The sequence below is a fragment of the Zootoca vivipara genome, chromosome Z1 (assembly GCF_965207765.1).
Source record: "Zootoca vivipara chromosome Z1, rZooViv2.hap1.1, whole genome shotgun sequence".
Lineage (NCBI taxonomy): Eukaryota > Metazoa > Chordata > Lepidosauria > Squamata > Lacertidae > Zootoca > Zootoca vivipara.
Window position 1 is genome coordinate 24,335,856 of NC_142583.1, and position 23,255 is coordinate 24,359,110.

The 23,255-nt window shown below is 39.5% G+C and overlaps 1 protein-coding gene and 1 long non-coding RNA gene across 55 annotated transcripts in view; one reads left to right on the forward strand and one right to left on the reverse strand.

Moving 5' to 3' along the window:
- SORBS2 (sorbin and SH3 domain containing 2) overlaps positions 1–23,255 on the forward strand; it is a 189,442-nt gene that overhangs the window by 103,362 nt on the left and 62,825 nt on the right. For 14 of the 50 annotated variants that reach the window (XM_088660964.1, XM_088660963.1, XM_088660962.1 and 11 more), the window contains 6 exons: positions 3,180–3,229; positions 6,803–6,895; positions 9,444–9,470; positions 11,938–12,062; positions 12,910–13,518; positions 20,652–21,140. In XM_088660964.1, coding sequence (XP_088517090.1) covers positions 3,180–3,229; positions 6,803–6,895; positions 9,444–9,470; positions 11,938–12,062; positions 12,910–13,518; positions 20,652–21,140 — 1,393 coding nt within the window. Of the gene's footprint in view, positions 1–3,179; positions 3,230–4,061; positions 4,184–6,802; positions 6,896–9,443; positions 9,471–11,937; positions 12,063–12,909; positions 13,519–20,651; positions 21,141–23,255 lie in introns of all 50 variants that reach the window. The other 36 variants (XM_088660973.1, XM_088660979.1, XM_088660981.1 and 33 more) reach the window with 21 other exon arrangements.
- LOC148687305 (uncharacterized) overlaps positions 11,897–23,255 on the reverse strand; it is a 116,646-nt gene continuing 105,287 nt past the window's right edge. For all 5 annotated transcript variants that reach the window (XR_015947877.1, XR_015947873.1, XR_015947872.1 and 2 more), the window contains exon 8: positions 11,897–12,035. This is a non-coding gene — a long non-coding RNA (uncharacterized LOC148687305). The remainder of the gene's footprint in view (positions 12,036–23,255) is intronic.

Genomic DNA, 23,255 nt, shown 5'->3' on the forward strand with positions numbered 1-23,255 from the left:
TTTCTCTCTAAATTGAATGACAAGAAATTTTATTAGGCATTCCATGAATTCCTGCAATTGTCCTTTTCTTTATTATTCACCTTGGTCTGCGCTAAAACTTTTATATAGAAGGCAGCTATTTTACTCTAAATATGATGAAGGAGATCATGCTTTTTCTTTCTTGAGTTGCGGACAATATTTTTCATGGCCATTGAAAAGTGATTTGAATTGTCAGAATTCCCTATTTGTTAGACAATTTGATTTATTTTATTTTTGAATATATTCAGTGTTTCTTACATGAGTGTCACTGTAGAAAGACCAAGTGATTGGCAGTTCAGTGGAAGTTGTGGAGTTTCCACCATCTAAAAAACGGAGCACTGGACACAGTCCTTTAGCAGTGCAGTCCTATACATGTCTACCAGAACCAAATGGGCATGGGGCTGCAGCCCAGATCTTCCGAACCTTAGAAAAGAGACATGTCTGCTGCTGCTCTTTCCAACCATTCTCTTCCCAGACTTGCCATCTACCCTCACCTCATCTGCCTTTGCTTTTATTTCATCAGTAAAGAACAGCTGGTGTGGAAGGAGGCAGGCAGCAGGACCATGGCAGAATGATGCATGCCTTCCTTTTTGCCTGCATTAGGGAGAGATTCAAAGGGCTGCATCCAGTGTGCATTTTGCAGGTTGTCAACCCAAGGAGTTTACTACCAGAATCCCTGTTCATACCAGCTGGCATTCTGCAGAGTCATAGGTTTCTAGAATGGGGTGCTTCTTTCCTATTGTTCATTTTTATTTACTTAATCAAATTTATAAACTGCTTAATCATCAAAGCCTCAAAGTGGCTTGCATAAAACATACATTAAAATTACTGTGAAAATCAGATATCAAAAAGAAGTTAACCTTTATTTGTTTTTTGAAAATGGAAATGAAATCAGTTTTTAAAACACACGTTCAAAATAAATAACATAGAATTTTCAAAATAAATAACATAGAATTGCATGTCAGATTTACATGGCTAGATAGGCTTGAACCAATTCTCTTCTTTGTAATAGGCCTTGAAAACAGTACAATGAAGAGGCCCTGCCTAATATCAATCAACAGGTTCAAAATCAGGCATCCCCAAACTGTGGTTCTCCAGATGTTTTGGCCTACAACTTCCATGATCCCTAGCTAACAGGAACAGTGGTTAGGGATGATGGGAATTGTAGTCCATAACATCTGAAGGGCCAAAGTTTGGGGGTGCCTGTTCAAAATGAACTCGGCTACATTTGTAAAGATACAGTAAAACACTTTATACATGTGTTATAACACTGTGACACCAGATGGCGCTGTGGAGTCCAGTCTTTTGCCAACAGGATTTCCCTGTATGAAATTTACAATACATTTAACTGAATCACTTCTTTGATATGTTTAGTTCCAGCCTAGGTAGCACCTATAAAAGTTTCAGTTGCACAGATAGAAACGGTCCAGTGGCCATGTATAATAGTTCAGTGGAGGCGAGTCCATTCGAAGCTCTGCACCCAACCACCTCAATCTACCCTTAGCCACCACGAGTCCTTTGCTGGCTTCTTACCTACAAGTTCAGAGAGTGGCACTGACTCTCCTTAGACTCATTGTTGCCCTTGTAGAACTCAGCAAAGGGAGAAATAGGAACAAAACTACAATTAGTTGGTTCCAGCCATCACTGATCCTGATTCCACCTGTCATTGGCTGTGGCCCCATCTACTGTTGGCCTCCTGCCTTACGGTATGTTCTACCAGTCCCAGTGGGCAGCAGCCAACACTGAAATAGTTTGTCCCAAAGTGCCTGGATGCTAATAGGCTGAGGTAACCCAGAAGCAACATGCTTCTTACAAATCCCAAAATTCTATTCAAGGGGATGGGGGGGGAGAATCCTTGATGGATGTAACATCACCAGTAGCACCTACCTGTGTTCCTGACACAGTTTTGCTTACTTCAGCACTATATGCAGTAAACAGAGTCACAACATCATCCGTAGTTAAAAGCAATTTTATCAGCCTTTAGATAGCATCGCTCTGTCTCCCTTTTAGTTGCTATTTCATGTCTTGTTTCCTGTTTGTCTGTGTATTCGTTTGTGTTTTGAATGCCATGGAGCATCAAGTCCCCAAACAGAATACCACAGATGCTGAAACCCTTCCAACTTCTTGGATTAATGTATTTATAATTTGCTTTCAGTGCGTGTTAAGTATCTGGCAGGCTCGGCTGGGACCTGATTCAGCATTCCTTGCACTCAGTGATTTTTACTGTGTTGAATCAATGTCTTCAGAAGCAGTAATTCTTACACAGCCAATAGAAAGAACTGCCTCAGCCTAACCACATTCAAAACACAACATTAGCGCTTGAAACATAATGTACACCTTGTAAAAACCAACATATGACCTCATGGTCCTTTTTACAAAAGTACAAAACAGAACCTTGGTCTCTGCTGTTTCCTCCCTCAATACATTCACCAGTGAGCAAGAAAGACCCTGCTGATTGTTCCACCCACAGCAGAAGCTAGGAGGATGGTCACTTGAGAGAGGGCCTTATTAGTGGGGCACCCTAGTTATGGAACTTGGTGGCGGGGCATCACATCTTCCCCCCCATTTGTCCAGGCATTTGGATCATGAAAGCTGTACTGTTTTGTTGGAGTGACTACAGGGGTTGTTGCTGCTGTTGTTTATTTTATCAAAATTCTTGGGGTTTTACTTGATACTTATATGTTAAGTTATGGTGGTTTTGGTCTTTTATGTTATGCCAGCCAGGCTGAAGGGTTGCATATATTAAAAATTAAGTAAAAACTGTTCTAATAAATAAATGTCTCTAAGCTACGGACAATTTTGGAAGTGTGAATTTAGACAACATGCAATGCCGTTCTATGAATGTTTTCTCAGAAATGCCATGCTGTGTTCTAGGCCCTAGGGAATATTCTCCTTTGGGGATTGCAGCCCAAATAGAGTATCCTTTCCAGTTCCGGACAAAGTTTGTAATCAATTAATATGCATGTGATTAGAACCCAACAGAGGGTGAAACATCACAATTATATTTGTATAGAAGCATATCGGGGGGCTACCACCACACAGTGAAAGCCAAATACAGCAATCATTGATGAGGTGTAGAGTTACCAGTAACTCTCCTTTATCACCTCAAAAACATTTTATGTCCTTGTGATAAATTAATAGATTGCTTTTGTATTTGATAGGAAAACTGAAGACTTCAACAGCAAATCATCCAGAGTCAAAATGAACACAGGTATGCAATTTCTATGGTGGGGTAGAGGATATTAAGTTTAAACTCATTCATTAAGCATATTGTTCAAATGCAAGTAGAACTATCCTAATTTGCTTCAAATAATAACTGTAAAAAATGTAGATGACTTATCTATGTGTATCTACCTATACGTGCTGCTATGTATAAATATATGGATTTATACATGCATATGCATGTGTGTTCCATTTCAATATATTTTCTGGTATTTAGTAAAATATATTGGGGCACAATGCACATGTACATAGTCCAACACAGTGGCATAAATCAAGACACTTGTGTTTATGGTGTGCTGTTTAATTCTAAAATGATTGTGCTGTGACTTACAGTGCAATCCCGGACATCAGAAGTAAGCTCCATTGAATTAAATGGGACTTACTCTCAGGCAAGTTTGTATAGGATCACAGTCATACTTTGCTGAAAATTTGTATGTTTATTGGTGCATTTTTAAACACCTATTCATATTCCTAAAATTCAGTTTAGGATACATTGCATACTTGCCTTTTGAGACCACTATGTTTAACATTAATCATGGGTCAGAAAATGTGGCAGTTAGCAATGATCATGAATCCTGTTTGGATTACCATATTTATGTATTTTAGAAAAATTATACTCTGCTTTTTTTACACTGGGGGGAGCTTAAATCAACTAACAATAGAGTGATAGAAATAATCAAGACACTATCAAAGGGCATGATAAAATAAAATAATGATAGAATCATCCTAGAGAACAAGTTTTTTTCTATTCTAAAAAAAATTATTATTCTATTCTAAGTTACCAGTTAAGCTTCTGCAAAAAATAATAATTCTTTTTATAGAGCCAAGTTTTCAGCAGATTCTGGAAGCCATAAATTGATGGAGTATTTCAGAGCATTGGCACCTTAACCAAAAAGATTGTGTTCCTTATACCCTCCCTCTGAACTTAAGTCAGCAGTAAACTGTAAGCAAGACCTCAAATGTTGAACAGTGTGTTTGCTTCTTTCTACATCAGCCTTTCTCAATCTTGGGTCTCCAGATGTTTGTTGGACTACAACTCCCACCATCCCTAGCTAGCAGGACCAGTGGTCAGGGATGATGGGCCAACACCTGGCGAACCAAGGTTGAGAAAGGCTGTCCTCTCTCTCTCCCTCTCTCTCTCACACACAATGGTGCAGTTTCTGCAATCCTACATCGCCGGGGGAGTGGCAACCATGTTGTAGCTGTAACATAAGAACTGGCCCAAATCCTATTGACTTCAGTGACAGAATCTAAGTATACCCTTAACACTGAGGAATAGCTTCTATTAATGGTGCCGCTATCTCCAGTGTGACTAACAGCACAATTCTAACCATGTCTGTTTTTAGAGGTAAGTCCCATTGAATCCAGTGGGCCCCATTGGATTCAATGGGGCTTCCTCCCAGGTAAGCGGGGTTAGTGTTGCACCCAAAATTGGCTAAAATCCAAGCATTTAAACTTAAAGTGGGTTGTTGTCCAAGCTGTGCGTAAATCCTGGTGGCTTCTAAGTAGACAAAATTTCAAAGAATTTATATAGTGGAAGGACTCTTCACCACAAAATGTCTGGGCAATCTGCAGACTCACTGCCTTTTTTCACAGATGGATAATGAATGGGTCAAACTTAATTTGCTAAAATAGATCTTTAGTGTCCTCCAATAAATATTTTAGGCAGGAATGTATGAGGATAATATGTGTGATAAATGCATCTAATTTAAAAATGATTAAAGAATCAACGGTTATATAATAAATGAAAGACATAAATACAAACCACAGCAAACACACATACAGCCCTCAGAGACTGCAAAAATCTGTGAGGCTTAACTTTGTTACTGTTAAATCATGATGATGCAAACTTCTTGCAATTTATCCAATGTTTCTGTAACGCAGCAGCAGGCAAAGGAAGACCACCCACAGTTTTGAAGAGCATTTTCTGAACTTAACGGTAGCATGCACTCTAGAGACTTCCTTCTGCCACCATCACTGCTCCGTATTCCACCCACTTTTGATAGGAATCCCACTCTTCAATGTACTGAAAACGCAAATTAATGAATTTGCATGGATTCTTTCCTCTTAAAGTTACCTGCCCTTGGTGCTGAATAACCTTTGGCTTGCAGCAGCAGAGAATTTGTGATCAAATGAAGCTGGGCTTCCCTTTAGCTTTAGCAGACATGCCCTGTGTAGACAGGTTCCTTGTCCTTGCATAGGGTTAGGATTGATCACCACAACTCTTAAACTTCATATAATTATGCAGTGAGATATTGTGCCATGTAGTATGTGGGGTGTGTTTAAGACACCCAATACTAACTTCCTGTTAGTGGCAGATTTATTCTAAATTTGGTCTCACAATAGATACTCCTCTCCTTCAGCTGACCTTTATGTCTGCAAAAAGCATCCATTCCCTGAACTGGCAATTTTAAACGTGGCCCAACATCATGATACTGACTTGGTTGTTCCTGTGCAAAGAACGGGCCACATAAATTACACCTGATTGAACAGCCAGAAATTGCTTAGATTGGATTTTGATTGAATCCAACATGCCCAAAGGATGGTTGAGTTTTCTGCTGTCCCTTCAGCTATATTCTGCTTTGCAAGGCCTGTCCAACCAAAGAAGCAAACTTACCCAGGATTGCCTGTTTCAGCAATGTGCAAATACCTTGGGGGGGAGAGCACTACTGCCTGCAGTTTGGCCAAAAGCACATGCAGACAACTTTTCAGCTCATGATGCCCCCTGTATTTCAGGGAACAAGATCAATTCAAAACCTTTGTATTCATCACAGTTCATCCAGGGTATAGGCACAGATGTCAAAGGGAAGATACAAAGAACTGCCAGACATTTAAAATGTGGCATTCTAGAGCAGGCATCCCCAAACTGTGGCCCTCCAGATGTTTTGGCCTACAACTCCCATGATCCCTAGCTAACAGGACCAGTGGTCAGGGATGATGGGAATTGTAGTCCAAAAAAATCTGGAGGGCCAAAGTTTGGGGATGCTTGTTCTAGAGGATTGGAGTCTTCTCCCCATTCTGTACTACCTTTAAATGAACTATAAATGTTCTCCTTTATCTATCTAGCTTATCTGGAAGGCACTTAGAAGGAGAGGGTCCTGTAACAACACAATTTAGTTTCTTCCTAGATATCTCTTGTTACACATAGGGGGAAGACACCCATGAATGAACATACCAAATTATACAACAAATCCTACTTTATGATCTCTTTTAGGGCCACACAGTGTGTTTTTTTATTGAAAAAGTAATGTTGTGTCAATTTTGATCTTCCGTTTTAGTCTTTTTGTGGTGAGTTAGGTACACACAACAAGTGGTCTTTCCAGTACTGGAAAGCACATGATAAATCTATCTTGGCTTGGGTATTCTTTGGAATGGCAGTAATAATTAACTACAGCTTCCCCAGCCCTTCGGTATGTATGTACAAAACCCAGAAGATCAACAGCAATTTCTAACCGCATGAGTTCTATGTCCACATTTACATAGTTCACTTAACTCCACTTGATCTGTGTTGCATGTGCTTGCTCTCTCTATGTCGTGGGCCTGTGTCATTTTGTGCTTTCAGATAGTGGTGGGTGTGCTCGCAAACGTGCTGCCATGTCCGTCAAATTAACAGCCGTGAAGAGAGTTCAGAGTTCTCCAAACCTATTGACAGCAGGTATTAACTATTAACCATGGAATGTCCCCGTTGGGTGCCATTGTGGCAGGTTTCTGCACAGTGTTGGAGCTGAATATCATGGTTGATAATGAATGTGGCTGCAGCTGCTGCTGCTCACAACTGTTATTACGAAATGTTTCTGCCCTGTTGATGCAATCTTCAACTATGTCCTTGTGGGAACTTCCCAGGCATTCTGGGTGGGTTCACTGAGAACTAGACCAGCTGTGCACGTGCCTTAATTTGAACGAGAGCTTATCTGGGCTCAGCCCCAGAACTTATTTTCCATACCAGAGCTCATGTGAAATAATAGCTTTTGAGGAGTGTGCAACCAAGTCATACTCAGAGTAGACCCAGAGTAGACCCATTGAAATCAGTGGGCTTCCCTTCCCCACCCCCATTTGAGGGAGAGTGATCATGTGAACTGGAGCCATAATCAAGCAGAGGTGTTCTTTAAAGAGCAGTGGGGAGATATGGAGTATCCATCCACACTTCTACTATGCACTGATGTCTCTGGCAGTGTATGAACAATGGCACATAATTTTTTAAGCGGGACTAAGTTAGTAGTACCAATTCATTTTTTTCTATTTTATCACTGTGGCTGCTTAGCTAGAAACTGATTGAAATCCCTTGGGGATGGAAGAAGGAAAGTACCATAATAATCTCTATAAAATGATAGTGCAAGTGTCCTGTAACACCAGTCAGTATATATTGCAAGATATATGAGTGCCAGGCCAATTTTTTATAGGAAGACGTTTTCATGCATCATCACCAAATAGGAAGCAATGTAGCATTTACAATATTCTGAGTACTCTTCAGAATACTGGGTTGAAATCCTTCCCTTTGGCTGTTAGAAAACATAAACCAGGTTTCAGAAATTAATGTGAGTTTGGCCATTGAATTTTACCCTTGGGTAAGTTTTGCTAAGTCAGTACAGCTTACAGTTTTTAAAGGTTTCCAATGCCCAAGTAATAGAAACCATGTTGGACTTAAAAGTTTGTGGCCATTTTGCTATAAACATTTAAAAGCAGCTTTTTAAAGATTTGCATTTGGCAGTAGCCCAGGAAAGTGAAGAATGTTAAGGTGACAACTCTAGCTTCGTAGTCCTGGCCTTTCTTCATATACAGATTAATTATGCAATATAATGTAACATACCTAGACGAATATTCATAAACAGAAACAGATCTCAGTAAAATTTCCAGCTACAAATCATTAGTGTTGTTAATAGTCACCTTAATTGTAAAGTTGAGAAAAGTCTTCTTACAATTTTATATTTAATTACAATAGCCCTGTAAACCAACTAGAGAATGACATGGACTGAGAAAGAAGAATAGCATCATTGAATTTCTATCTAATAAAGCAGCAATAAAACTAATACAAAATAAAGCGGAACCACAGTAGCCCTGAAGTGTAGCCATCAGAAAGTGTGAATTAATGGAGCCATAAGCATTGATTTATTTACCTGTGTTCCAGTCGCCCAAGTTGTGCATAGGTAGCAGAAGAGAAGTGGAATCTCAGTTAATCAATGCATGTTTTGTAGCTCTTTACTAAGCTGACATAAGGAAATTTGCAAAGGGTAAATTTGACGCTGCCTCATGAAGAACATGCCCTTTTCAGCCTACAACTACTATCATATAGCTGTTTTTAAAGAGATTGATTCCATAGAGCAGATCCTCTGCAGTTGTCTATAAAATTTTCTCTAATGCATCTTAAAGCACCCTCACATAATGAATCAAAAACTAACAATGGAGCAGGGATTTCAATCAATTTCTATGAAGAAGGGCAGCATGGCAGAGGTTCATACATTGTCTATCAATAAGGTCACAGACAATGTTGCTGACAATAGTAACTTTAGAATGCCCTGCCTTGGTTTAGTTTCCCCCTAACTTGTCCCAAAATGCTTTTAGTTACTTTGAGATTTGAATGTTTTTTTCTATTTCTGGCATCTCTTAAATTGACCTGGCAAGGTCATATGGGTCCAGTTCCCCTGGTTTGCACATATGTTTATGATATTGGGTTGTTGATAAACCATAGGTTATCCTAGGTTAAGGACGCACTGTGGTCATTATATCCTTCTGAACATAGAGGGGAAAGGAGTGTAGGTGTCTGATGTTCACTTGTGTAGTGCTAAACTATGGTTTAATGTCTCATTCAAGCTGAACCAGTGTGAAATTGAAGCAAAAGTGCTGTTGTATTGTGCTTGCTCACTCTTGCTATGGGCTACATAAATTTAATGAAGGCTAGAGGGCTCTTTGACCAAGCTAAAATGGCATAATGAGCCATTCAGCCTGATGCTCTGCATATTTACTTAGCAAAATTTACTTCACAGCTCAGCAGTGCTTATGCCCAACTTAAATGTGCTTAAGATTGTGGTCTTTAGAAAAAAAGATCCTTGGCTACATATGCCAGTATAGTAAGAGCCATTAAAGTATGTGTGTCAATCATTTTTGGTAAGTGAATTACCCCTTGTCTACCACAGTGGTATCAAAGCATAAAGTAGGAATGCTAACTGTACTTTCCACATATTAACTTTGATGTTCTGTTTCTTTAGGACTTGATTCTCAGTCACCAGATTCAGGTAAATAGGTTGCTGTTATTTTAAGCTGAATATAACAACACTGTAAGTGGAATAAATAAGGCATGCATTTAAACCCCACTGTTTTCCTAGCCAAACTGTACTAATTTTGAGACTCTAAATCCTGAACTAAAGACTTTTGATACGTGTGAAAGGCTTACTTTTACATTTGCTGGCCTTTATATAATGGGCGATAACCTAATTTTTGCTTTCTTAATGGTTTCTTATATACAGACCACGCATCCAAAAAGACCCTACATTACATACCAACATTTCTATGTAATTTAGAGCAGAAAGAGCTCATTATCTTCAGTTACAAAGTGGTAGCAGAACAGAAGAAATCTGTTCTTGCAGGTGTATAACAGAAGGTTTTTAAGGTGTCAGTGGGCATAGAAGGGGTACTTCTGTAACCTTACACTAGAAAGACTGTACTGCTGCATGAGATATAATTTGGAACAGCTTTCAGTTAATAAGGGCTTTACTGGTCCTTTTAGCCAACAATAAAGCTGCTAGCTGCAGCGATCAGTCTAATCCTACCACATCTCTTTTGGATAGCTTATAGTTCTGATTTTTTCCCATCTTCCTAAAGGAAGCCATGTATATGCGCTTTGCGTTTCTTCACCTCTCTAAGTCGGTGTTTGCCAAGCATCTGAGCCAAAGGCAAACTATACCCTTACACCCAAATCACTGTTTGGAGGTAGAACACAGGCTCTGCATGCAAAAGGTCCTAGATTCAAACCTAAAGCTCTGCAAATATGACCGGGGAAGATTCCTGCCTGACACCCTGAATCGCTGCTGCCAGTTGGTATGCATGGACCAATGGTTTGATTCAGCAGGAAGCACCTTCCTATGACAAAATTTAAATTTGGAAATAAAAGCTTTGATCCAACTTATGCCCGTTGTTCAAGGACAGGACTGGGCATCATGAATGCCACAGAAATGCCATGAAAAATTCCCTAGGAATATTCAACATATGACATATCATTGTGCTCCAAGTTTTCCTCACCCCACTCCATGCCATTGACTGCTGCTTCTGCAACACAAGGAATCCATAGATCTCTTGAGCAGAGCAGGCACCCCCAAACTGCGGCCCTCCATATGCTTTGGCCTACAACTCCCATGATCCCTAGCTAAGAGGGCCAGTGGTCAGGGATGATGGGAATTGTAGTCCAAAACATCTGGACGGCCGAAGTTTGGGGATGCCTGCTCTTGAGTATCATTTAATGGCAAAACAAGTCATGGGGGCAGCCATTTTTTGCTGGAAGCTGCATCTAGGAGGCTTGAACAAATGGAGTACCCATGCATTCTCCTGAAGTGACTGAGTGCAGATGCATGTAAAAACCAGACTAAGTGTGACAAATAAGTAAATGACATAAGCAAAAGCTGAAGGATTGGAGCATCTGAGAATGTTGTTCCGATTTGAGCATTTACAGTATTTATTTTTCAGTGTTATCTGAAGAATCTAGAACTAGCCTTTCCTCTCCCAACAGTTATAATCCATGTGTGGGATTTATCTCATTTTATCCACACAGCTACTTTAAGGCATAGACTTGGCTGAAGGGTACTGATTTGCCCAGGGCCCCCTAGTTAAGCTTCATAATCCAGAGGCAATTGGAACCTGGATTCCTCAGCTGCCAGGCATATACTGCTACACTATATTTACAGTGCAATCCCATACATATACCCTCATTTCAAGTCCCCTTGAATTCAGTGGGTAAATTGGATAAAAGACTTTGGGATTAAGAGACTGATATAAAGAAAAACAATAGAAAGCAACACCATCATGAAATCCTGACCTATTCAGGAGCTCAGCAGCACTGCTTCTGACTTCCCATGATGTTGTCATGTCTAGTATTTTCTAGGCATTTTATACATATTTATTATAAAAAAAAACAACATAGCCTGTGCCTGTAGGCCTACAGTCCTATTAGGGTTTTTTTCCCCAGCCATAACGCACCGGAACTCAGTTCCAGCACCTCTCAGGTGGGTGTCGTTGCCATTAAATGAGAACAAGGGAGGTGAGTTCTGGGACCTCTTTTTCTAGAAAAATAGCACAGGACATGATTTAAAGCAGGTGAGGATAGAGAGGGAAGAGCAAAACAAGCAAAAACAGGCACTTTCCCCCATAAAGTCACATTAATAACCAGACTGCCTAACCACTTAGGAAGATAGTTATAGGAGAGGAAGATCCAAATGGCAATTGGTTCCAACTGAGCCAATGGAATGGGCCAGCACCTGTCTGCCGTCTTCCTCTGCTGTAGTCTGGCAGAATGGCTACAAATAGTATTAATGGGCCCTTTTGTTATTGACATATGTGCATTATATCCCTTAGTCTTCTTTCACGTTTGTGCCACATCATCTATATTATGTTGATTCCTGTCACTGTAGAGCTCATTTCAGTTTCATGAAATAATCAAAGCAAAATCTTTTGTCAGAAATAAATTTGCTTGGATTTCTTTTCATATAAAAGCTTGGAGATCATTTAACAGTGGGAGTAGAGAAACACTGAATGGCGACACTAGCAGCTCCTCTCTTGCAGCAAAAGGCTTTCGAAGTGTCCGGCCAAACCTACAAGAAAAGAGATCGCCAGCTCAGGTAAAATGGCAGATATGCAGACTCACACTCTGAGATTATGTGAAATTCTAAAGTTTAATACTGTGATTTCATGAAGTAAGGAGAGGCAGTTTCCATTTGATGATTGCTTTTGGGGTGCTTTCCTGACATTATTGGATTGGTTTGTAGTATGACCTCTGTTTTGGCTATGCATACAAATAGTGGTTGTATGCACAGCTGCTGCTTCACTCATGCACTGAATTCCTTTCAAGGAGTAAAGCACAACTATGCAGTGTTCATCAGGTTAAAACATATGCCTGGTGTTGGAACAACAGCACAGTTTATTTTTTGTAGCCCAAAGTATAGAGTTTGACTTAAATTTGAAACATTTATCCATTCTACAAATTACTTAAGATACTTTCCCCCGCGCACACGCACACACACACACACACACACACACACACACACACAGTTTCTATTACTGTAGACCAGAAAATTTATGGGGCTATACATTAATTTCCTTCAGAACAGTCTGTTGGTTCCAGTGATCTATCTTGTTTATTTTCATCTCTATCATTTAAAGGTGATAACTAGCAATATTGATCCCAAGAGGGGGATGCTTCATATTAATGGGTCAGTATTGACCTCACAATGAATTTGCAATTAATATATGCATCTTGGCTTTCTAAACATCGAAACAAAATGTTTTACAATCTGGAATGACGAAGAATGATTGAGGCCTGATTCAAAACCATTGGCAGGATTTGTGTCGGTATCACTATTTAAGAAGTGACACGTTTTATCTCTGTTTACTTTCCTGCTAATGTTTTCCTTTCTCTCTTTCTCCTGTAATATTTATTTTGTTGCGTGGATGCTTTTGGCACACAAGGCCCCCCCACTTCCTCCTAGGAAAGAAAGTTTGAGTAGATCTGAAATAACTAGTCACAAGAAGAGCGAAATTAACTCCCGGTCCATAACAACCAAACAAACTAAGAAATCTCCTGAAGCTGACCACTGTACTAACAAGGAGTTTATACGGAGGGCAGTTTATTCTAAAAAATCTAACAGCAGTGTGTCCTACACACACAAAACCACAAAGCCACTGGCCTCTGTTTACAGCACAAAAACAATAGCTGGAATTAGAACAAGTTTCCACCAAGGCCACAAACAACAAGGTCAAAAACGTAGAGTTTCTGCCCTGAAATTAACTAGGGCACGAAATGCATCTAGTAGTATTCCTTCTTGTATACAGCAGCAGCCTGTGCCTGTTGAAGCCCAAGCAACTCCACGGAGGCCTGTCTCACCTGCTTGTAACCCAGTACCTGAGATACACAAAGCATCTCTTTCCATTCAGATAGCTCCCATCCCTGATAATAAAGCGGCGCCTGAAAGCCAACAACATCCACCTAGGCTTTCTCCAGACACTTCAGAGACGCCTCCAAACAATATGCAACAAATGTCTACAGTTCCTTCCGCACAGTCCACAGAATGCAATGTGGTATATTATGTTTCTCTCTTGTTTATTTTAGATCTTTCCTGTGTCACCTAACCTTTTTCTCTTTAGTCTACTCACCTGGCTCTGAGTAGTGGTTTACACTTCCTGGGTAAAACTACCTGAGACACCATATTGAAAACAGTGTTGCTGTTTGTTTGTTTTTTATTGGTTTTGAAAGATATTTATGGCCTGCCTTAGTACACGGAGAGAGGGAAGGAACAAGTGATGTTTAGGTACCTATTAAGTGCACACTTTATTGCCTGTATCCTAGGTATTGCAAAATTCAGTTCTGTAGGGAAGGCAGTCTGAGTGACACCTGAATGACACTGCTTGGAGGTATTGAAATCCTAAAAGGAAGTGTCTGGGATCCAGAGGGGCATGTTCTCATTTCTATGTGTGCATGGCTTTTCTCCCCACTTACCCCCGCCTTCACAGAAGATAGATAGATAGATAGATAGATAGATAGATAGATAGATAGATAGATCTTTATTCGGCTATAAGCCCACACCACAAAAATAAATCAGACGTAAAAAACAGAGATACAAATTTCCAACATATAAATAGAGTAGATCTGTGGGATTACAGCATTTGGGGGGAAGAACCTTGGATGGACCTTGGATGAATCATTTTGTATTTACATAAAACATTGGAAACTATATTAGGGTATCAATAATCATGGAGCATTCCAGCTCGTTTCTTGTACGCGAGGACTGAGACCAAAAACCTTGCAACGCTCTTCACAGATGAAATTCTTGTTTAATTACACCAAAAGCACATAAAGTGTCTGTACAAGATGCATCTAAATCCAGCCCTTAGTGGTGCACAGATTACAAGGCTTCCACAACAAAGGCAGAAGAGACTGAGCTGTTACATTTAGGATAGGCGCTTGAATTGCTAGGGATATTGACATTAATTACATCTTGAGTGAGTGTGTTCACACTTCACACAAGGCTGCTCTGGTGGCCATGCTCCTTAGAGGCTCTGCTGTTTAAAGCACAAGTTTGAAAAAAGCATCCCATGTTAATCAGAGGGGATATCTCTGCCCCTGCACCCCCCCCAGTCACCCATAAAATATGCCTCACTAGAAACAGGATCATTGAACAAGGCCAACCGTTCTGATTTCTTCAGCAATTTTTTTTTTAAAAAATGGCATTCTTGGCTGTACAAAATGCAAGCATCGGAACGGTATGGCTAACAGAAAAGTATTTCATGAAGAGTCCAATTCCAAAAGGATAAAATACTCTGATGAGTGACACATCAGAGGAGGAGTAACAGTGTGGTGGTGGTGTTTCTTTCTGGTCTAATGACTTGCCAGATGCCAGTGCTCGATTGTGATGATATAGAGAAGGTGCTATTTAATGTTTGAGCCAAGAAATGCAACTGTCTCAGAGCTGATATGAGAATTCATAATATAATTGCATTAGGATCTACAAATGCTGTACAGCACCCTGGAATCTGATCCGATCAAGGTTGCTATAGCACTGTTTTATTTATATATTTTAAAAATGAGTTACCATAAATCATTATACAGACAGAGCTATGGGAAAGTTAAACAATTGTTACAACTGTATTAATATTAGAACAGGTGTTGCTTTTATTAATCAGAATAAAAGTGGATAGTTTGGTTGTCATGTTCGTGTCCTGAATCCCTAGAATCAAAATGTGAAAGCCCAGGATCCAAAATGGTCCCAACTCCATGGTGTGGGGAGCATAAAAGTGGCATTTGCTAAAGGGGGAAAAGACCTGGCTCAACATGGGAAACAACTTTTGAAGCCGACTTCAGTTTCAAAAAATAAACTCCAAATCCCATGGGACAGTTTGGACCCTAACCAAGATGGACGATGGAGGCAACCAAAGCATATGTGCCATTATGCAGAGGGGCTTTTAAATGAGCAAGAGGGTGATTAGTTTGGGCAGCAGACAGAGCTGAGCACTTTGCCATTCTGCCTCCGCTCTGGGAAACTGGAATGAGTAAAAATGGCACATTCAATTGCCACACAATTGAAAAAGCAAGCGGGGATGTTCTTACTTAAGGAGCTACTTTTAGTAGTCTCCAAATGTTACCAGCTTTTGTAAAAACATTTCTTTTGGCAATCCCTTGGTAAAACATAAACCAAGGCCCAGCTTATTTTTCTCTAGGAAACCAGGAAAGAAGCACATGTGACTGGGGGAGGGGGGGTTGCTTTCCTGCTTTTATTATGTGGTGGATCGCCTGTGGATTTCACTGCAGGCTCACTTTATGGAAGCAGTATGAGCTACTCACATTTATTTCTTCAGTTTTTAGTATGAATCCGCCATTTTGGTAGAAAGCTGGGTTGGGATTTTCAACACTGGGCCAAAGCGTTCAGAAAATGCATATCACATGTATATCACATCTTCATGAAAGAAAGGCACCTTGCAATTTCTGATAAAAATATGGTTTTAGTCGTGCATTAAGGGCAAAATCCACTAATAAATTTTTAGTAAAGCTCTCACTTATTTTGGTGGGGAGCTCATGGGAGAAATTACTGGTGAATTCCATCCTATATCAGTAAAATGAAATGAGTCTGTCAGGTTCATCTGTCCAGTCATTTACTTTGCCACAATTAAACCTTAGGTATCCCATTTAAAGCTCTCATTGGCATGCAGATCATAACATCTACCAGGTATCTGAAATTTTTACATATTGGTTTGGGTCACAGTTATTGTAATGGCAGTCAGGGTCAGTCCTACTGTTAGGAAGAGCGAAGCATCTGCCTAAGGCAGCTGGTTTTGGGTGCCATGAAAGGGAAGCAATTTGTTATTTTCATTTATTATTGTATTGTTATTGAAAAAGTGAGGTACTGTGGCACTTCCTGTCTCTATGGTCTTGAATATAGTACACCCTGACTGGGAGTGGGTTGCAATTTTCCGTACTGCCTCAGGCACAAAAATGTTCACAGGTGTTATGAGTAGGTATGCAATAATTTGATAGGGAAATGTGGATTTATTTCAGCAATGAGGTTAGACACTTTACAGAAAGTTTGAAGTGTCAGTAGAACACAAATACGGAATTGAATTAGTTTCCTTATAGGGAGAGGGTGAATATAAGACCTGTTGTATACGTCTCAGTAAAAAGCAAAATGTATTTCAAGCTTCCAGTTTTGAGAGAAGTTATAGGACATGTAAACTGAATCCTAATGACAAGTATATGTTCATGGTTCTAGGTGAGTGCCCAGACAAAGGTGAGAGAGCATGTGGAAAGGGCCCTGTGTAGTCATTCCTGCACTAAGAATGTGTGCTTACTCTTGCACTAAGAAGTGTGTGAACAGCATGAAGATTCCTGGTGAATATGCATATGTTAGAGTGCCATTGTATCTATCCACAAGAATTTAAGGTGTGCTTATGTTTAAGGGAAACCACTAGTGCAGATGCTGCGGTATACTTGCATGCAGAGGTGTGCAGTTGAGACAGTGTTGTTGCTTTTAGATTGTAAAATGTGTATTGTTGTTTTGACGCAAGATGCCTGGATTTGTATTTATGTATTTTGGAAACTAGATCTCTTTCTCATCTGTGGGAGGGTGGAAAAAACACATAATCTTCACATTGTGTAGGAAGAGCTCACCATAGCCACCAATATTGTAGTGCAATGTATTGGAAAGATGAGCCAAGTACTGTAGGTTCGTATTGGCATTAAGATGCAAACATTCCAACAAAAGAAGAGTTAAAGAATATTGTGAAATTCTGTTACCAGTTACTAGATCATGGATGATTGTTCTACATGTCCAAAAGAGGTTGTGCTTAGGAAAGTGCAGAAGACTAAATATTTTTTAAAAAGAAAAGGGGGGCTTGATTTTTCAAAACACAGCATATTTTCATGCAGTTGTTGGTGCTGTTCTTTTGTATTATCAGAAGTTTATAGACATAAACAAGGGACCCAAAGGAATACAGGTGTTCATAAAACTAGACTAGTTCCGTGAATTGAAGACTCAAATTTTAAAATGTTGAGCATGACCCTCTTAACAATTAAAGCAAGAGGTATTTTTACCCAAGTATGTGTGTGTTTGTGTGTGTGTGTTAAAATCTGAGTTTTGTGTGCTATCTTTTCTTATGTATTAACAACAATCAGTTCACTTTTTAATCTTAGATTCTTAATTGTGTCCTGTTCCTTTGAAGCAAGGCCAGCAATTTGGTGTCATTATCATGCACCCATTCACAAACCTCTTATTAAAATCTGAAATTGTCCACAATGCTTATAATATACCTGTATCTACTGTACATACTTAATGTTAATTGCCTATATAAGCAATCTGGGAATTTTTTTCTCAGTGCAGAGATTTGTAATAAGCACACTGTGGTTATCCAAGACCACTGTCCAAAAATCTAAGAGTAGTCACGTGTTTGGATTCAAGTTTTTTGGGGGGAATTTCCATTTCACAAATAGTGATCTCAAGAACATGTTGTTATTTTTTGACATAGAAAAATAACAGCAAAGTGACTTTTATCTTGCATTCGTGCATGGTGATAATTCCTTATGAATATGCCCCTTGTTCCCTACATCCTAGAAAACAACGTTAAAAAGCTGTAGGGTATCGGTTTTCACCATGTTATGAGGAATTGAGAAGGAATTTTTACAACAGACAAGTTCTTGTGGTGCTTTACAATTACTTTTTTTAAAAAATGTGAGGGAACACTTCTTACCAGACTAATATTTTTTATTGGAGAATGATTACAAATCAATTACACAGACAGTGTATATATACTTCCTGTGGAATTCAGGTGCATGCAGAAGAAGTTTAAACAAGTGATGGTAGGAAACAGCCTATAAGCAGGCATGCAAGACCTTTCTGGGAAGGATCAGCAGCAGGTCAAGGTCAGGTCAAAGTCTGAGCAATGAATATCTAGAAAGGAAGACTGGGGCAAAACCAGTCTTGCCTTGCATGGGGCCAGTGTGTTGGATCAGTGGTCTTCCACCAATTGCAGCCTCCAGTCATGGGTCCTTAGCCGTGAGAGTGCAATGATATGGTTTTAATCATATTGTTTTATCACGGATATGCTTGCCGCCCTGCCTACAGTGCATCAAAACAAAAGGAAGTATGAAGAAACCTAAGCTTATGTGTTGTGTCCAATACTACTGTTCCCCCTCATCCCCCCCCAACTGTCCCCTGCAAACCCTCAATATTTGTCAACTTCATGTTCACCTGTTTCCATTGTAAGATATTTCTAATTTGAGAGTGTGCTATCCGGAATTCCATGACTTCCATATACATTGCTCTCAGTTCCTGGGCCTCATACTCACAATTGAATGTGCAAATAAAACCCTGTTGTTTTCTAAACTCTGCATATCCAGTGGACAATTTCTCAGCTTGAAAAGTAAATTTCACTTCATAGAGGAAACATGGCTTTAGATCATGCTCACTGTTCATTCACTCACTCATTCATTTTATTTGCATGCTGCTTTTTCACACACACACAAAAGCCATGCTCAAAGTGGCTTGCAACAAAGTAAACAGGGATACATTTCAAACGCTACAAAAACTGTTTTGTAATAGCACAGCAAAACAATAGCAACTATCATAACATACCCCCCAAAATTCGGAGCTATAAATATAACAAGATTACTTAAACAACATGCAGCATCCAAAAGAAAAAATAACAAGGGAGCTTCACAGTTTCACCTTAATCCAAGAAACACCATTCTCTCTCATGATGTTCTTCAGTCCCTTCCCTGCAGAAGCTTCTTATAGTGGGGAAGCTGGAAACACCCCTCCCATTATGTTCCTGTTGACACTGTTACATATTTTATAAATTAGACCTGGAAGTTACATATTTATTTATTTATATTTAAAATACTTTGCTATATTAACTGCTTGGGAACATCAAGTTTCCTCTGAGTTGTTTACCCAGCTGCCTTAAAGGTTTTATATTAACTTTCTGTGTACCTTTTGAGTAGCAATGGTGATTACATCAGTCTTGGGTTTTTACCTAGTGAGCATTTTCCATGGTAGCTTCACTTCCCAATCCCACTCGCTCTTTTTGTTTTCTAGGAGTATCAGTGCTATTTAGGTACCATTATTTTGCCTTCATTCTTAAAAAGAATAGTTTCCTCATTTTTAGTCAATCAGCTCAGGGTCATCAGTCTGCTGACCTTGTGAATTCTAGACTTTACATTTTTTTATTTAAAAAAGTTCAACCTGCAGCACAGACATTTGCAAATTTGAAGCTGTGATTTCTTTTGATTGTAAAAAAGTTTTACAAAAACTTACTTTGTACAAGAGAACTTCCTGTTAAAGTGTCCTGAGGTCCAGGTTTTAGGTCATTTCAGATGACTGGTTTATTGAGTGCCACGGAGTGTTGATCCCAATTTGTATACAGTATGGGGAAAATGGACAATGCTGGCTGTCTATGAATTCTGATTTGTTTTTAGGAAGGCTAGATATTGTTGCCTTAAGCAAATGTTACCCCACGCTTTCAAGTGCATCACTTCCCTTATTGGAAAAAGTCAGACATTGGCGTAAAATGGGTTTGTTGCACATGGTGCATGGATATTTGGGCAGGTGGTCAAGGGATACTTATGAAATGGGGCATAACCAGGATTTGGTCCTGCTTTCGCTTCATTGTGTAGAGCCCCCTTGCTGTGCATAGTGTGTGAAAGCGGCTAATATTGCGATACATTTTACCACTGGCTGAGAAGGTATGGTACGTCAGCTGCCTAGTCCAAAAATGAGACACTTTGCTTACTAATATAGAAATAGTGATATGGCTGAGAATTAAGCTTACTATTGGCCCAAAGGGCAATTCCAATTTTGTATATGGGAAGAAAAACCTTTTAAGGTTTGTGGCAGATAAACAGGCAGAATACTATTTGAACCAAACTTCAAACAATTTAAATCTTGGAAATGAACATCAAGGCTTATCCCAACACACTGTAGTTTCTGGCATTGCTTCCCATTAATACTTGACAAATTCACTTGCTGTGTGTTCTTTTGTAATACAGAGTTTGTTTATTTCCTAATCTATTTGACTGTGTACTTCCTAAGACTGCTAGAAAACACATGTTGTGTGGTTTTTTTTATTATTTCTGATAACTCTTGTACACAACGAAAGGGTAAGGAAGAGTAAAAATAATACAAAATTTAGTAATATGTTTATTTGTTCTTTTGTTTTTCAAAACTCAGCTTGGAAACCAGAAAGTAACTGCCAATGTGATGGAGGTAAATGCTTCACAGACACACAGACAAACTTCAGCAGAAGCTTCGCCACTGCCTCCTTCACCACCTCCTTCATTGGTATCGATTAACAGACCCTCTCTCTCACCCGACAGTGGCACACACCCCGTAACATCATTTATTTTGCCAACACGGGATGATTTTTGGCCGTCACGCTTGTATAGAACCCTGGCCCTTTCACGTTTTTCATACGCATACCCTTTCCTAGCTCCTGACAGTACTATCCACAGGACTGAAACGGCCTCTGTTATGACCGACTCAGCCATGAGTGAGTACTCCTCTCGCCCGGTGAGCGAGTCCTCCACTGCCATTCTAGATGATCTCCAGAGCTGTAACTATGATACTACTGACTGTTCTGAAACACCTTCCCCAACCTTGAGCCAGATGTCTGCTGTGTCAGATGCCACCACCTTAACCACCACTGCTGCCAGCGCTCATGTAATTATCCTTCCTCTTTCCTCCTCCCATTTTGTTCAACCAGGCTATCAAAGTGGAAAAGAGATCATCCTTGTTCTTGTCCCCTTTACTCGATGAGCATGCTGGAAATGGCCTACTCAGGTTCTATAACTTTCCTTAATGGGAAAATTTCAAACGCGCTACATGTAAACGCAATCTAAATTTGCTGGTCAATAATCCCAATACTCTGGAGGAGTGATGCTTCCTGTGATAGATGTGATGGTAGCTTCCTTGGATAATTAGTCGGAAGCCTGAAGTGCTCCTGAATCGCTCGCTACATAAAAAGTAGTGTTTGGAATACTCTTCCCCAGGGAAGTATCAGCTCTTAGATAAATATTTATTATCCTCATTTTCCCAGGCCTTAAAAAAACCTGGACATTATTTTATCAGCTGCATTGCTTTTTAATTATATTGTTTTTAATATTGTTTTATTCTGGATTTCAAAAAATACCTAACAGCATTATTTTAGATTTTTTAAATTTGTAACAGTACAGATAATGAAAGTATTCATAGTTAAGGCTGAGGTATAATAGTATTTTTTACAATACCTGTTTTAATTTTTAACCTTCTATCTAGAAGTTCTGATCCATCAATTTAGAGGCAGGTTGTGGAGACAGGTAGGTTTGTGTGTGGTGAACAAGAAGCACAAGTCACCTGTGTTCCTTGTTTCTCCACAACATCCTCTCACCCCATTTGGATCTTTCCTACCTAAGAAATGCACAAGCAGCCTATCGGGGTGCATGGATCCCCCCCGAAGTGTGAGAATTGTAGAAGTTGTCTTTTGGTTGTAATGGTGGTGCAATGAAACAGGAAGCACAAGGCACACACAGTTCATGTTGGAACAGTGCCACAGTCAAAGCAGCTCATAGTAGCAAGGGGAAAGTACTTTGCACATTCTTGGAGATGCTGTCTCATTTATCACTGTTCCTTAGTTTCCAGTGCGAAGCATTGGCAGTGCAACAGACTCTGTGGGGATTTGCTCTGGAAAACTCTTGCTCAAATTAAACCCTGAACAAATCTTGTAATGGTTATTCTTCAGTCTCACTGTGCTAAAAAGGAAGTGACATATGGAATATAGGCAGAACTATCTTAAGATGTTAGATAATTGCACATGCAAATAGAATGCTCAAACGGAATGTTAGTACAAGCTACAAAACTGTCAGAAACTACTGAGCAACCACTATGATGTATGATGTATGCCTCAAACATGGATTTTGGGTGTTTGATTAGTACAGCACTTAACCCAACATTATCTTCCATTAGCAGTGATCACTGACTGCATGAGTTTGCTTCTGATTTTTGCATTTTCTCCAACTAACATTTCCCCTCTTAAGCATTCTTGTCTTACAGGAATAAAACTATGGATATTCTGACATTCACTTGCTACAAAATGTATTGTTTCTTTTCTTTTCCAGGAATGCATTTCTTTATTCTTAAGTCACTTCCCTTCAGCTGTTTAAATACACATGTCCTTATGTATACTGTAACTCAAAAGTCTAATACATGTGATATATACATACATGAGTTAAAATCAGCAACTTGCTTAGTTCATCTCAAATGAAGCATCCTATAGATACAGGTCACACTCTTAAAACAAGCTGGAATATGCCTAATATTTTATAGGTCATGGTATTAAAAGATAATACAACAGTCAATTCTAAAAGACTTTTCTGAATGAAAAGCCGTTTTAATCCAGTATCATGGCATAAGGGTTAACGTGACAAATGTAAATGGAATCTTTGGTATACTTAACCAGAATGCTTGAACTCAGTGGGATTTTAATCCAAGTAAATGGGTACAAGGTTAGAAAGTTTGCATGACTTCGGACATGGCATGTGACCTCCTTGCTACATGTAAGGTTACAAGTCAACCAGAAGTGCTAAGGAAAAGCAGGTTGGTGTATCACACAAAGTAAGGTTTCTTCATCTATAGCCATTGGTTTCTAAGGCTGCAATCCCACACACACTTACAAATGAGCCAAACCCCATTGAAGTCAGTGGGGTTGATTTCTGAGTAGACCTGCACTGAAAAAAGCTGTTCAGTGCTACTCATTATTCTGATTTTATAAAGCAGCATGTTAAGTGGTTTGAAAAAACA